Source organism: Sturnira hondurensis, unplaced genomic scaffold (genome assembly GCF_014824575.4).
Source record: "Sturnira hondurensis isolate 20B ecotype Veracruz unplaced genomic scaffold, ASM1482457v3 Scaffold0017436, whole genome shotgun sequence".
NCBI lineage: Eukaryota > Metazoa > Chordata > Mammalia > Chiroptera > Phyllostomidae > Sturnira > Sturnira hondurensis.
Window position 1 is genome coordinate 1,678,112 of NW_028090067.1, and position 13,033 is coordinate 1,691,144.

The 13,033-nt window shown below is 36.0% G+C and overlaps 1 protein-coding gene across 1 annotated transcript; it reads left to right on the forward strand.

Moving 5' to 3' along the window:
- Positions 1–2,104: 2,104 nt before the first annotated feature.
- On the forward strand, positions 2,105–11,790 carry LOC119002266 (C-type lectin domain family 6 member A-like). Its single transcript, XM_037068069.1, has 6 exons — positions 2,105–2,245; positions 2,756–2,848; positions 4,337–4,435; positions 8,769–8,920; positions 9,233–9,348; positions 10,421–11,790. Exons 1-6 carry the CDS (start codon positions 2,215–2,217, stop codon positions 10,563–10,565), a joined length of 636 nt encoding a protein of 211 aa, XP_036923964.1. The 5' UTR covers positions 2,105–2,214; the 3' UTR covers positions 10,566–11,790.
- The last annotated feature ends 1,243 nt before the right edge of the window (positions 11,791–13,033 follow it).

Here is a 13,033-nt window from a genome sequence, read left to right on the forward strand (position 1 = left end):
ACCACTCAGGCTAGGGCCCCAGCGCTGGGAATTAGAGCCTGAAAGCACCAACTGGAAAGATTTTCTCAGGGTCGAGGGGCGGAGAGGGGCCCCCAGGCTCACAGAGAGTTCATTGGAGAGGTCCAGAGGGTCCTGAAGAGTACATGGGGCCACACACCAGAGGGGCCCAATTTGCTTGTGGGAAGCTGCAGAGGGGACAGAAATCTGAGAGAGAGCAGAGCAAAGCACCATTTTTCCCCCTCTCTGACCCGCCCCCACATACAACGTCACAACACAGTGACTGGGTTGCCCCACCCTGGTGAACATCTAAAGCTCCACCCCTCATAGATAACAGGTGCAAATAGACCAAACATTATGACTCAAGAACAGCTCAAAGCCCCAGAGCCCATCATTCTAAGTGACCAAGAAATAGTTTCAAACGCACAGTTCAAAACACTGGTGATCAGGATGCTCACAGAATTGGTTGATTTTAGTCATAAATTAGAGGAACATATGAAGGCTAAACTGATTGAAATTAAGGGAAATGCACAGGAAACCAATAGCAATGGAAAGGAAACTGGGACTCAAATCAATGCAGTGGACCAGAAGGAAGGAAGAAACAACCAAACAGAAAAGAAGGAAGAAACAAGAATTCAAAAAAATGAGGAGAGGCTTAGGAACCTCCAGGACATCTTTAAACGTTCCAACATCCGAATTATAGGGGTACCAGAAGGTGAAGAGGAACAGCCAAGAGTGGAAAACTTATTTGAACAAATAATAAAGGAGAACTTCCCCAGTCTGGTAAATAGACTTCCAGGAAATCCAGGAAGCCCAGAGAGTCCCAAAGAAGCTGGACTCAAGAAGGAACACACCAAGGCACATCATCATTACATTAGCCAAGATTAAAATGAAGGAGAGAATCCTAGAAGCAGCAAGAGATAAGGGGACAGTCACCTACAAAGGAGTACCCATCAGACTGTCAGCGGATTTCTCAAAAGAGACCTTACAGGCAAGAAGGGACTGGAAAGAAGTATTCCAAGTCATGAAATCCAAAGTCCTACAGCCAAGATTGCTCTATCCAGCAAAGTTTTCATTTAGAATGGAAGGGCAGATAAAGTGCTTCTCAGGTAAGGTCAAATTCAAGGAGTTCCTCATCACCAAGCCCTTATTATATGAAATGTTAAAGGGATTTGTCTAAGAAAAAGAAGATAAAAAACATGAACAGTGAAAGGACAGCAAACTCACAGTTATTAACAACCACACCTAAAACAAAAGCAAACTAAGAGGACAGCTAGATCGGGAGCGGAAACCTAGAAATGGAGATCACATGGAGGGTTAGCAACAGGGGAGTGGGAAGAGGAGAAGGGGGAGAAGGTACAGAGAATAAGTAGTATAGATGGTAGGTAGAAAATAGACAGGGGGAGGGCAGGAATACTATGGGAAATACAGGAATCTAAAGTACTTGTGACACATGGACATGAACAAAAGGGGGGGAGTGGGGGGAGGGGTATGTAGAGGGGAGGGGAGTGAAGGGGGAATGGGACAACTGTAATGGCATAATCAATAAAATATATTTAAAAAAGATATTACTAACCTCTATTCAATACTGGTCTTGATGCATTATAACTGTTTAATTACTTTTGCAGATAAATTTCAGAACCCTCCATTTTGCAATCAAATTCCTGAACAATATCCATGGATCTTTAAGTAATTTACTATATTAATATACTATGTAAGCCATATCTAGTCAATCAGACTTTTGGCCATTCCTAAAACACTGTTCAACATATGGATTAAGCCTTACATAAAATCCAATGCAGAGATTGGCTAGGGAGCACTAAAGTAAAGCCTACAAGTACATTTCTTTTAAGGTATATAAAATTTTCTACTTTGCACGCCAAAGTGAATAGCAATCAGACAGAAAAATTTCATGTCAGAAACTGAACAAATAATCTGAACACTCTCATCAAAGTTACCTTGAATTGTTTTGGCTATATTTTTCTATTTCCTCTTTTATTTTTTTCATACTCAAAACAGATCACTGAAACTTTAGTCTAAACATTGACTTCTTCTTTTGAAGTCTACTTTTTCTTGGAAGTCAGTTTCATCAGAGTGTTCAGTTCTTTGACTCCTGTGTCTGAAGTATTTGAACAAAGCCAAGGCTCTGGGCACTATCTTCAGAGAGAGACACACACAAGGGACTACTGGGCCTTCTGAACACAGGGAGCCCACATAATGGTGCGAGAAAGGCAACCTCAAGTTTCAGGTTAGCATTTATTTTCTTAATTCCAGAGGGAAAGGTAGAAGTATATGATGAGATGATGAGTTATCTGGAAAGAAGAGGTCAGTCAGTGGATAGACTGAAGGGATAAAGACTGGACCACCATAGCAGTCAGAAGTTAGAAGAAAGAATAATTCCTCAGAGCTAGAAGTACTTGACAGAATAAGAAACCAAATATTAATACAGTGGTATGGGAAGTAGGAAATGAAAGTGATATTTTGAGAAAGATGAAAAGTCCATGGGGTAAATGTAATTTTTAGAAGAAAAAAGAAGGTAGAAATTACAGTTGAATGAGGATGAGATTTACCCAGATTGTTTAGGGCTTCAGAGCTACTATCTGGTCATTTATTCTGAGGCATTTTCTAAGCTCTTTTCTTGTTTTAGGTTTTTAATTAATCTGCGATTCTTCATCTAGCTTCTGCATGGCCCTAAGCTTCTTAGGAACTCTAACTTCCTGTCCTCTTGGTAATTGCATTTTTCTTGCCTCTCTGACAGAGAAAGCGGTATGGAAGTACCAAGTCAAGCTCTGGTCCGTTGCTGCAATTTCCATAGCACTCCTCAGTGCTTGTTTCATTGTGAGTTGTGTGGGTGAGTGTTTCACTGAGCTGCCATTCTCTTATTTTTTTTCCCTGTCATGTTCCCAAGATTCCCTATGGTACGTTCTCCTTTATGCCATTCATATGTTAGTTGTTACTTGGCATGCTGTGCTTTTCTTAATTTCCCCCACTCCTCATCCTCCTTTTATTTCTTCTCCACCTCTCCCTCCTCTTTTCCTCTTGCTCCCTCTGTTTTTTCTCTCTTCACCATATTTTGATAATTGGCTCTGCTTCTAGATATAGTTCACCTGATTCTATTAGTATATCCCCAATCATGACCTCATACATGGATGTACATCAGTTGCTGCCATTCTCTAAGACATCATCTTCTACTACACGGTTCACTAGTGATCATATGTTCTCTAGTCACAAAAGCCACCCATGAAAAATGCAACTATAATTGCTTTTATAATCATAATACCTTAGGATAGCGTCTTTTATAATTTTTGTGGGAGTCTTGTCTAATGTAAGGAGAAAAAATATTCAAATGAAATATTGAGATGTTAGAGAATACTTCTTTGCTGTTCCATTTGCTTCCAAAAAATATTTTAAGTATGTTTCACAAAGACTTTTTGAAATCACAAAGACTTTTTTCCTTCCAATCTATAATCTTATTCTTTTATTCACTAATAAGATGATTAAAAATAGTTATTAAGTAGCCTAGCAGGAGTGAAAGTAACTTTGTATGTCAAATGGGCCACGTTTGAAGTTCCCTTGAGATATAAATAAATCTCTTGGTCTTTACTGAAACACAAGTAATTATCACCAAAGTTAAAATCTGCTTCAGTTTTGATGGTCAAGTGCAAGAAAGAAGAGGGATTGAGAATAGTTATTTTATTAATTAAGAGGAAGCAGGACCCTGCAGTGCAGGCTCAGAGAAAGGTAGAATAGCTTGACAATATTGAGCTTCAGCAGTAGAGGGCCAACACAGAAATGAGTGAAGAATCAATTCATGATCCAAGAGAGAACAGGTCTTGCTCAATGTGGACACCGGTGAACATGAAAATTAATATTTGAGATATTTAAAATCTCTCTAAATATTTAAAGACTTCCCTTGGCTTATCTGTAGCTACCAGCAGTCAGAAATTTTAGGAAATATAAAAATAATCTGCATGCTTGCCTTATAATTACAAAAATTAAGGAGAAGCAGACAGCTAGTGGATCAACCTATAGATTATTTTGTGGCAGACGCTGTTCTAGGTATTTGTGATTAACTGAGGTAGAAAGAGATAGAATCTCTGTCCTAGAAGATAGAACTTACATAAATTTTCATGGAAAATGAGGAAAAAAGTACAGGCTTATAAACAAACAAAAAATAGTGAATACAGACAAGCAGTATTTGAACATGGTCTTTATTGAGTTTGAATGGAGGTGAAAAATGGTGGCAATTGGAGGGAAGCCTTCTGGGCACAGATTTATAGAGCATAAGGCTTTATAGCAAAAGAATGAATGGATACTAAATGTTCTTCCTCCTCTACAGCGACTTATTTTACACATGGCAAAACTGACCAAAGGCTGTCTGCATTACATACGTATCATTCAAGTCTAACCTGCTTCAGTGAAGGGACAAGGATGACAGGTAAGGTGTTGCAATTCTTAACCAGACTTTCTCTTTTCTCAGAGAGAGTTCAGGGTTGAGTTCATTTGGTTTGTCATATTTTCTTATATAGTATTTGCTTAGAGAATGTTAAGATATCTCTAAATTTATATGTTTATGTCAGGCTCTAGATTTGCCCCCAAATAATTCCTCCTTAAGACTTGCTGAAATTGATAAGTTGGCTAACCCTGAAAGTTTTTCATAAAAGTTTTGGTTCAAATTATCCTTACCCTTATCATTAGGATAAAATTTGCTTTTGTTATCTAAGTTCCCTAGTTAATAACACCCATTTCCATTCCAAGTATCAGCTACCTTTATTACTGGTCAATTTGAATGTTGAAATGTGGCTCAAGGAGAGACTGTCCTCACTCTAAAATGTGGTGCTGGTACCTTCACATATGAAGAGCTGAGACAGTGGAATTCAGGATCATGGTCTACCTCACACTATGTCTAATGAGAAATGCCAAAGAAAGGCTGAATGCATGTTTGTAGTGGTCCTTATGGCCTAACTCTTTCCAACTAAAAGATACAAAAAGATGTTAGACTCTTGGTATTTCAAGAACTAAATAATTCACTCCTCTGCTTCGATGGAAAAATCTATGAGAATAAAGAGAGGATGAAAGTTTCTATTTCTATGAGACATTGGAATTTTTCTCTCTTTTTTTGGTATTTGGTAAGAATATGGTGCGTGGGGGTGGTAAGGAATGATTTTCTTTACTCTTTGACTTATTTATTTTTGTCATTTTGAGGCTTTCGGTCAAAGTATTATGGAGCTGGCCCTTCTGGGGGGAAATATAATTGCATTAATATTGTCTTTCTCCCACCATTTGAGTCACTCCTGTAGCAACAATTGGCGTTTTAAAGACTACCTCCTGGAAGCAGCAATGGGTGCTTAGCCTTTGCCTCCAGAATGCTCAGAAATGAATGAGACCGAGATGGATATTACTGAATTAACTCCACATCTACTGGGCATAAGAGGCTGCAAATTTACTCCTAAAATATATCCAAGTTGATATTATAGTCCTTCAAGTTGTTCAGTACATATAATTCAAGGTACAGATAAGCTTATATAAAAATTATTTTATATAAACCATGTCAGCAAATGAAAGTGCTCAGATTTTAAGAACATCCTTTCAAATTATTATTACAATGAAAACACAAAAATTTTCATTTTGATTACAAGTAAAAAAAATAATTAAAATTCACATGTATTTTTTCCAATTTTTTTACACTCAGTTGCTGTCAGAACATTGAGACATTTAGAAGCAAGAATAAAGTCACAGTTTCTTCAATACACTTGCATTTTGCCTACACCTGTGCCCTTTGAACACTTATGCTTGTCAACCCCCAGAAAGATTTTGAAAAACTTGTACCCCCTTCTTCAACTTAATTTGACATCTAAATTTTTCATAGAAGCAAAAGCTTTAATTTCTGGAATATTGTAATTATTAACACTTAAAAACAACACCACTACAAGTGTTTTAATAATGTACGTACTGGTGTCTTAATACCATCACAAATTGTCATGCCCACTCTTATCATGCATGTATAAAAAAGAAGAAACACATGTACAATATTATTTAACAGTCATGTGTCTTACATTATTCTTCTTCCTCCTTGGGCTAATATTTACACAGCACTTTCTCTTTTGCTAATATATGTAAATAAGGATGTGTCTAATATTTTCATTTCCTATGGAACATAAAGCTTTAAGTGTTATCAAATTTCTTTTGGATTAATTCATTACAAGAATTATCAAATACAATATTCAAAGCATTATAAATTTATTATAAGTGATAAATTTGTTACTAATAAAACTATTGGAAGCACATCTTTTAATGAGAGAAATGGACCTTTTAAAAATGCAATCAGATGTACCTATTCTTGAATAATATTATGACTAAATGAGGTAGAATTCAATATCAATTCTATTCTTATTTTTCACTTCAGCAACACCTTCTAGTAAATCTTACTTAGCAAAATAAATTCATAGAATATAAAGTGCTCTGTTAGTATGTCACCCAGTTTTTCTAGTTATTTGCTGAAAAAATACAGTCATCTAGGATCAAAAATTATTTGTAATAATCTATTCACTGAGAATTTGATTAGGTAATTCTCCTATTTTGTTGAATATAAAGAACAATAAATAGAATAATTTTAAAAAGCTTTGTTATTTCTCAGTCAATAGTCAATTGCTTTCTTAATTTTGGAGACGTATACCAAAGCAAGATTTTATAAGTCTTATCTAAAGACTATTAATTATACTTCTTTTTATACTTATAAAGCAACTGGATTGGCTCATTTTTTAGAGCACAGTTGGAAAAATGTATTATTAATGTCACTAATTTTTCTGTTCATTACAGCTTTGAATAGTTTTGCAATCTTGATTCTGGAGATTAAGCATATTCAACATATGAAAAATGTTTTGTATGCATAACTAACAAAGCCAATCTCTACTATTAAGAATAGTCAGCCAAATTAAACTTTTTAAATTAAAATATGTCAATATACCCTTGAGTATAGTGAAAAGCAATCTTTAGTCATGAATGGAATGCATAATTAAGATAAATTTCTAAAAGTGGCCAATAGTAAAATGATATAGCTATGGCCTATTTTATTCATATTATAATAGTATAAAATGAAGAGCAATTCTACAGGCTATTCTCGTTTTAATCACTGCTCTGTTGTCCGTGCCCATAAGTCCTCTTTTCTTTTTGCTCGATTCCTCCACCCCCAGAGCTGTCAGCCTGCTCTCTGTCTATGAATCTGTCTCTGTTTTGCTTGTTAGTTCAGTTTGTTCATTAGATTCCACATGTGAGTGATATCATATGATACTTGTCTTTCTCTGACTGGCTTATTTCACTTAGCTTAATGTTCTCCAGGTTCATCCATGCTGTTGCAAAGGGTAAAATTTTCTTTTTTTTCACAGCCGAGTATATTCCATTGTGTAAATGTACCACAGTTGTTTTATCCACTCATCTACTGATGGACACTTGGGCTGCTTCCATAACTTAGTGACTGTAAATAATGCAGCATTGAATATAGGGGTGCTTATGTTCTTTCAAATTAGTGTTTTGGGCTTCTTCAGATAAACTGCCAGAGTGGGATTGCTGGGTCATAAGGAAGTTTTTAATTTTTTGAGGTATATCCGTACTGTTTTCCATAGTGGCCGCACCAATCTGCATTCCCACTAACTGTACAAAGGGTTCTGCTTTCTCCACATCTTTGCCAGCACTGGCTGTTTGTTGATTTATTGGTGAAAGCAATTTGGACCAGGGGGAGGGGGAGGGGAATATAAGGGGGGCAAATGGTAAAAATACAAAAAATAAATAAATTTTAAAAATATGTAACTATGTAATAATTGAAAGTGAATAAAATAGAGCTAGATAGAGCAACATGAATAAATGTTAAGAATGTGGAATAAAAAAATCAAACAAAGAGTACTTTTTAAAAAGATTTAAAACTCAAATTAAAACAACTTAGTATTTAGGTATACATATATGTGGGCCTAATTTATATCTAAACATATATAATCAAAATATGTCAATGGGTTTATACATAGTTAGCTAGAGTTTTTTAAATTCTAGGATAGTGGTAAACTGGTGTTTCTAAGGGGAAAGGACAGGAAACTGATAATTTTTAAAACTTTTACATGCTTGGTGCTGTGTAAAAATTAGTAACAGGGAGCATTTATCAGCTATTATTCCATGTTAAGCACCCTTTAAAGTGCTTTGTACATATTATGTGATTCAGTTTCCCTCTGAGTTTGGTAGTGTTCTTATTTCCATTGTAAAGATGAAATAACTAGGGCTCAAGGGGGTTATGTAGTTTATTCCAGGGCACACACAAGAAATGGTGGAACCAGAATTCTAATGAAGCATGATTCTAATTCTCATAATCACCCTGTGAATAATTACATTTAAAAACCCGAGGCTTGTGACTTGCCCAAGATTTCTAAGTAGAACTGGCATTTGACATTATTAGTCCTTTGTAACTCTGATAGAACTTGGTGCATCTAATATAGAAGGGATATAAAGAATAAAAATATGGTAGTAATTTGTTGGTAAAAAAAAATTCAGAGAAATTTTGCAGGTAAACCTTGGTAAGTAGTGAGAACTTAATGTTAGAGAACATTTATTTAAAAGCAACTTTATGACCTCAAATGATATAATTTAGGGAACAGCAACTACATGAATTAAGAAGCTCATCCCTAGAAGAACAAATTCAGATTCTTGGAATCTCACATGCATAGAACTTACCTTTTTAATCTTATTTGCCTCATCTTACACTCACTTTTCTCTTTTATACAACATAGAAAAAGCCTGGGGATGTTGCCCAACTACTTGGAAATCTTTTGATTCCAGCTGCTACTTTATTCCTAGAGAAGAGAGTTTTTGGACTAAGAGTGAGCAGAACTGTGTCAAGATGGGGGCTCATTTGGTGGTGATCAACACAATAGCGGAGCAGGTTTGTTTTCTATATTTTTCATTCTCATTTTAAAAAATAAAATTAAATTATTAAATTTAAAATAAAATGTATCATTTTAACTGTTTTTAAGTGTACAGTTCAGAATTTATCAACTTAACTATCAACTGAATTGATGGGTTATAACTCCCTCCTTCCTATAATGATGCTGGTGTTTTGGTCTGTTCTCTTGTCCAGGGAGCTGTCATGCCACCGTTCTCAAACCTTGCCTTTTCATTACTGTTTAGAGCTATAAAGAACCATTACTGTATACAGCCTGGAAATTTCAGTCTATGCTCCTTTTTCTTTATGCAGAATTTCATTGTTCAGCAGCTGAATAAATCATTGTCTTACTTTCTGGGACTCTCAGATCCACAAGGTAATGGCAATTGGCAATGGATTGATCGGACACCTTACACAGAAAACGTCAGGTGAGTGCAGGCTCACATTAATGAATGCGGGGCTTTGTTTACATAAAAATGTAGGGAAATTTTGTTGGCTAATACTGATAATGGATAATAACAGATTCTAACAATTATTAAGCTCTTACTAAGTGCATGTATTGTCAAGCGTAGACTTCATGAAAACTTTTTTAGAACTCATTGTACTGATGAAAAATGGAATAACTTTCCTGAGGTCAAAAACTGGTAAGATGAGAAACAGGCTCTCAACTCCACATCTAACTCCAAAGATGGTGCTTAATTGTCACAGTTTGCCGCCTTTAAACATATGTAGGCACTTCAAGTAAATTTTACTTCAATTAATAAGATTTAAAATATCTGTTTCAGAACTGTGTCCAAATCTAGTAGGATAATTTTTAAATAATACTATTTATTTGTGACTTTCACAAAAATCCAGAATTTATACATTATCTCATATAATTCTCACATAATCTTATAAGCTATTTGGAGATCTCATTATGATTCCTATTTTTATAGATGAAGAACCAAGTGTCTGGATAGAATAAATTATATACTTAAGATCAAACTGAGCCAGCAGCTAAAATGGGTCTCTTAATTCCAAACACAAAGTTCCACCCCACAACCCCCAAACCCCCACCACAGGTTGTACTCCTCTTGGGCAGGGTGACTTCTTGTGTGCAGGCTCAAGCTGTATGAGAATATAGGAATTTAGGAAGGTAATGAGAGTATACAAATAAAGGAGGCAGCCTCTTATATTATATGCTGTTAAGCAAGCAATTGTTCACAACCCAGATCAGGATAAGGGCTCTTTATAGAAGAGGAAGTGAAGACCAGATTTTAAGGAAAAGGTCCAATATTACTCAAGTGCATAAACATTTTGCCAGAAGAATGTGAGAGGAGCAATTATAAAAGTCTGTGCTTACACTTGAGGTTTTGGAGGAGGGCAGAACGAGAGGAGGAGGGCAATCCCTGGACTGTTCTTTCACCTTGAACCCCCTTCTCTTCACCCCCCAACCCTGTATACGCTCTCATCCGCCACTAAGCGTTCATCGGAGTGTTTTTATCCTTTGTTTTTCTTTAGATTATGGCACCAGAATGAGCCCAATTTTTCTGCAGAGGAATGTGCTTCATTAGTTTTCTGGAATGATAGAGGATGGGGCTGGAATGATGTTTTCTGCGATTCTAAAAGAAATTCGATATGCGAGATGAAGAAGATTTATCTTTGAGTGGAATGTTATTCATGGTCACATTTAAAATGGAGACCTATCATAAAATGATCATTTCCTCTTGTAAGTTATGTGTAATTCTTATCATAGAGTTTCATGGAAGTATCCAAATTCCTTACTCCCTTTAATCATCCTTCTTATTGTTTCCTCTTTCCTACTAATGATAGATTGAGCTGTTCTTTCCTCGTTTTTTTCTTTAATTCCTTGTGCTTGTTTTACTTTCTTCATATTTCTTTTTACAAACATTCCTTGTGCCAGAGGTGGTACTATTTTGTCTCCAGAAGACTTATGAGGAGGTAGTTGTTGAAAATTAAGACCATCCTTCCACAAAATGCCATTGAGAAATTCTTTCGGTCAAACTGGGACAGCAGTCATCGGGAGGCCTGGCAAGAGTGGAAGGATCTGGTTCCTAGATGTCTCATTCATATGAGATGACTTGATACTGGCTCTTACTATAAGGGCTCAGATCCTCATCATAGGGAGCTCTCCATAGGTTTTCTTGAGTGTCCTCACAATACAGTGGCTGTAGTAATGTCTTTTATAATCTAGTCTCAGAAATCACACACTTGAACTTCTGGCGCATTTCATTGGTCACACAGACCAAACTTGATATACTAAGAAAGGGGATTACCCAAAGGCATGCACAGCAGAAGATGAAAGCCACCGAGGGCCACCTTATAGGCTGGCTACCATAACAGGATTTCTTTAAAAGACACAAAATGTGTGTACCAAGAAGGAAAGTAATTAAAAATTCTTCTACACCAAAATGATCAACTTGGTTCAGCAAAACACTATAAAAATGTAAAAAGTAAAACTGAAAGGAGATACTTCAAATACTTATAACTTACACAGTATCAATACCAAAGCATACAAACTGGTCACAAATGAATTAGAAAGACAATTAAAAAATGGGCAAAATATTGGAAAAGCATTTCACAGAAGAGGAAATACCTAGTCCCAAAACATCTTTTATGGAGATGTTCAGCCTCACTCATAATTTGAGAAGTGCAAGTAAACACCGCAACAATGTTGGGCAAAGGTAAGTTCATAGTTGTTTATATGGAAAACAATACAAGAATTAATAATAATACAAGAATAAACTCTGTTTTGTATACTCACAACTGTAAACCTATTTTTGCCCAATGCTGTATACCATTTTATACCCATTTTCATGGCAAAAGATGGAACTGGAGAGCATTATGCTAAGTGAAATAAGCCAGGCAGTGAAAGACAAATGCCATATAATCTCACCTATAATTGGAACCTATTGAACAAAACAAACGAAGGAGCAAAATAGAACCAGAGGGAAATAAAGAACTGACAGTGACTAGAGGGGAGGGAGGAGGGGAATAACGAGGGAAAGAAGGGGGAGGGGCAAGCAAATAATAGAGGACTTATGGTCATGGACAATGGGGGGATTGACTATGGGAGTGGGGGGATGAGGTAGGGATGAGCAATGGGGAAAAAGGGGGGACAACTGTAACTGAACAGCAATTTAAAAAAGGTATTAGCAAGAGTTGGAGGAGACATAGATAAATGGGACCTCTTTTTTTCAAGAGTTTTTATTTAGTTTTAACATTTTATTTATTTTTCTTTTTAAACTATATTTTTATTGTTGATACTATTATGGCTGCTTCCATTTCTGTGTCCCTGTTGCCCACACCTTGTTCCTGCCCCACCTCCCTCTGGCTATCACCACACTGTTTTCTGTGTCTATGGGTTAAACACATAAGTTCTTTGGCTAGTCCATACAATATTGTATTAGTTTCAGATGTACTACATTGTGATGAGACATTTACATACCTTACAATAAATCACCTCAATAAGCATAGTACTCATCTGGCACCATCCATAGTTATTACAATTTTATCGACTGTATTTTCTATGCTGTACTTTATATACCAATGACTATTTCGTAGCTGGAAATTTGTACTTCTTGATTTCTTTTGCCTTTTCCACCTACCTTCCTCACCTATACCAGAGGAACAACGAGGGTGTGGAGGGGTAGAAAATGTAAAGGGGTTCAAATATGTGGTGATGGAAGACGGTTTGCCTTTGGGTGGTGGGCAGACAGTGTAATATACAGATCACGTATCACAGAAATGTACACTTGAAACCTATAAAATTTTATTAACCAACGTCCCTCCAATAAATTTAATAAAAATTATATAGAAATGGCATTAAAGGTGAATAATTGTTCATATTTTGAAGACGTATAAACTAAATCACTTTATGTTATATGTGAGGGGGGACCCCCCCAAAACCAGAATTTATTTACAAAAAATTGTGCATTTATTCTTACATGTTAAAACTTCAGTCACCTTCAAAGTACTCTCCATTTGATGCAATATACCTATCGACATGCCTTCACTGCTCAGAACAGTTTTTGAACTCATCAATTTTGATGCCTTTAATTGCTTCTGTTATTTTTTTTACCTCTTCCACATTGCCAAAATATTTCCTCTTGA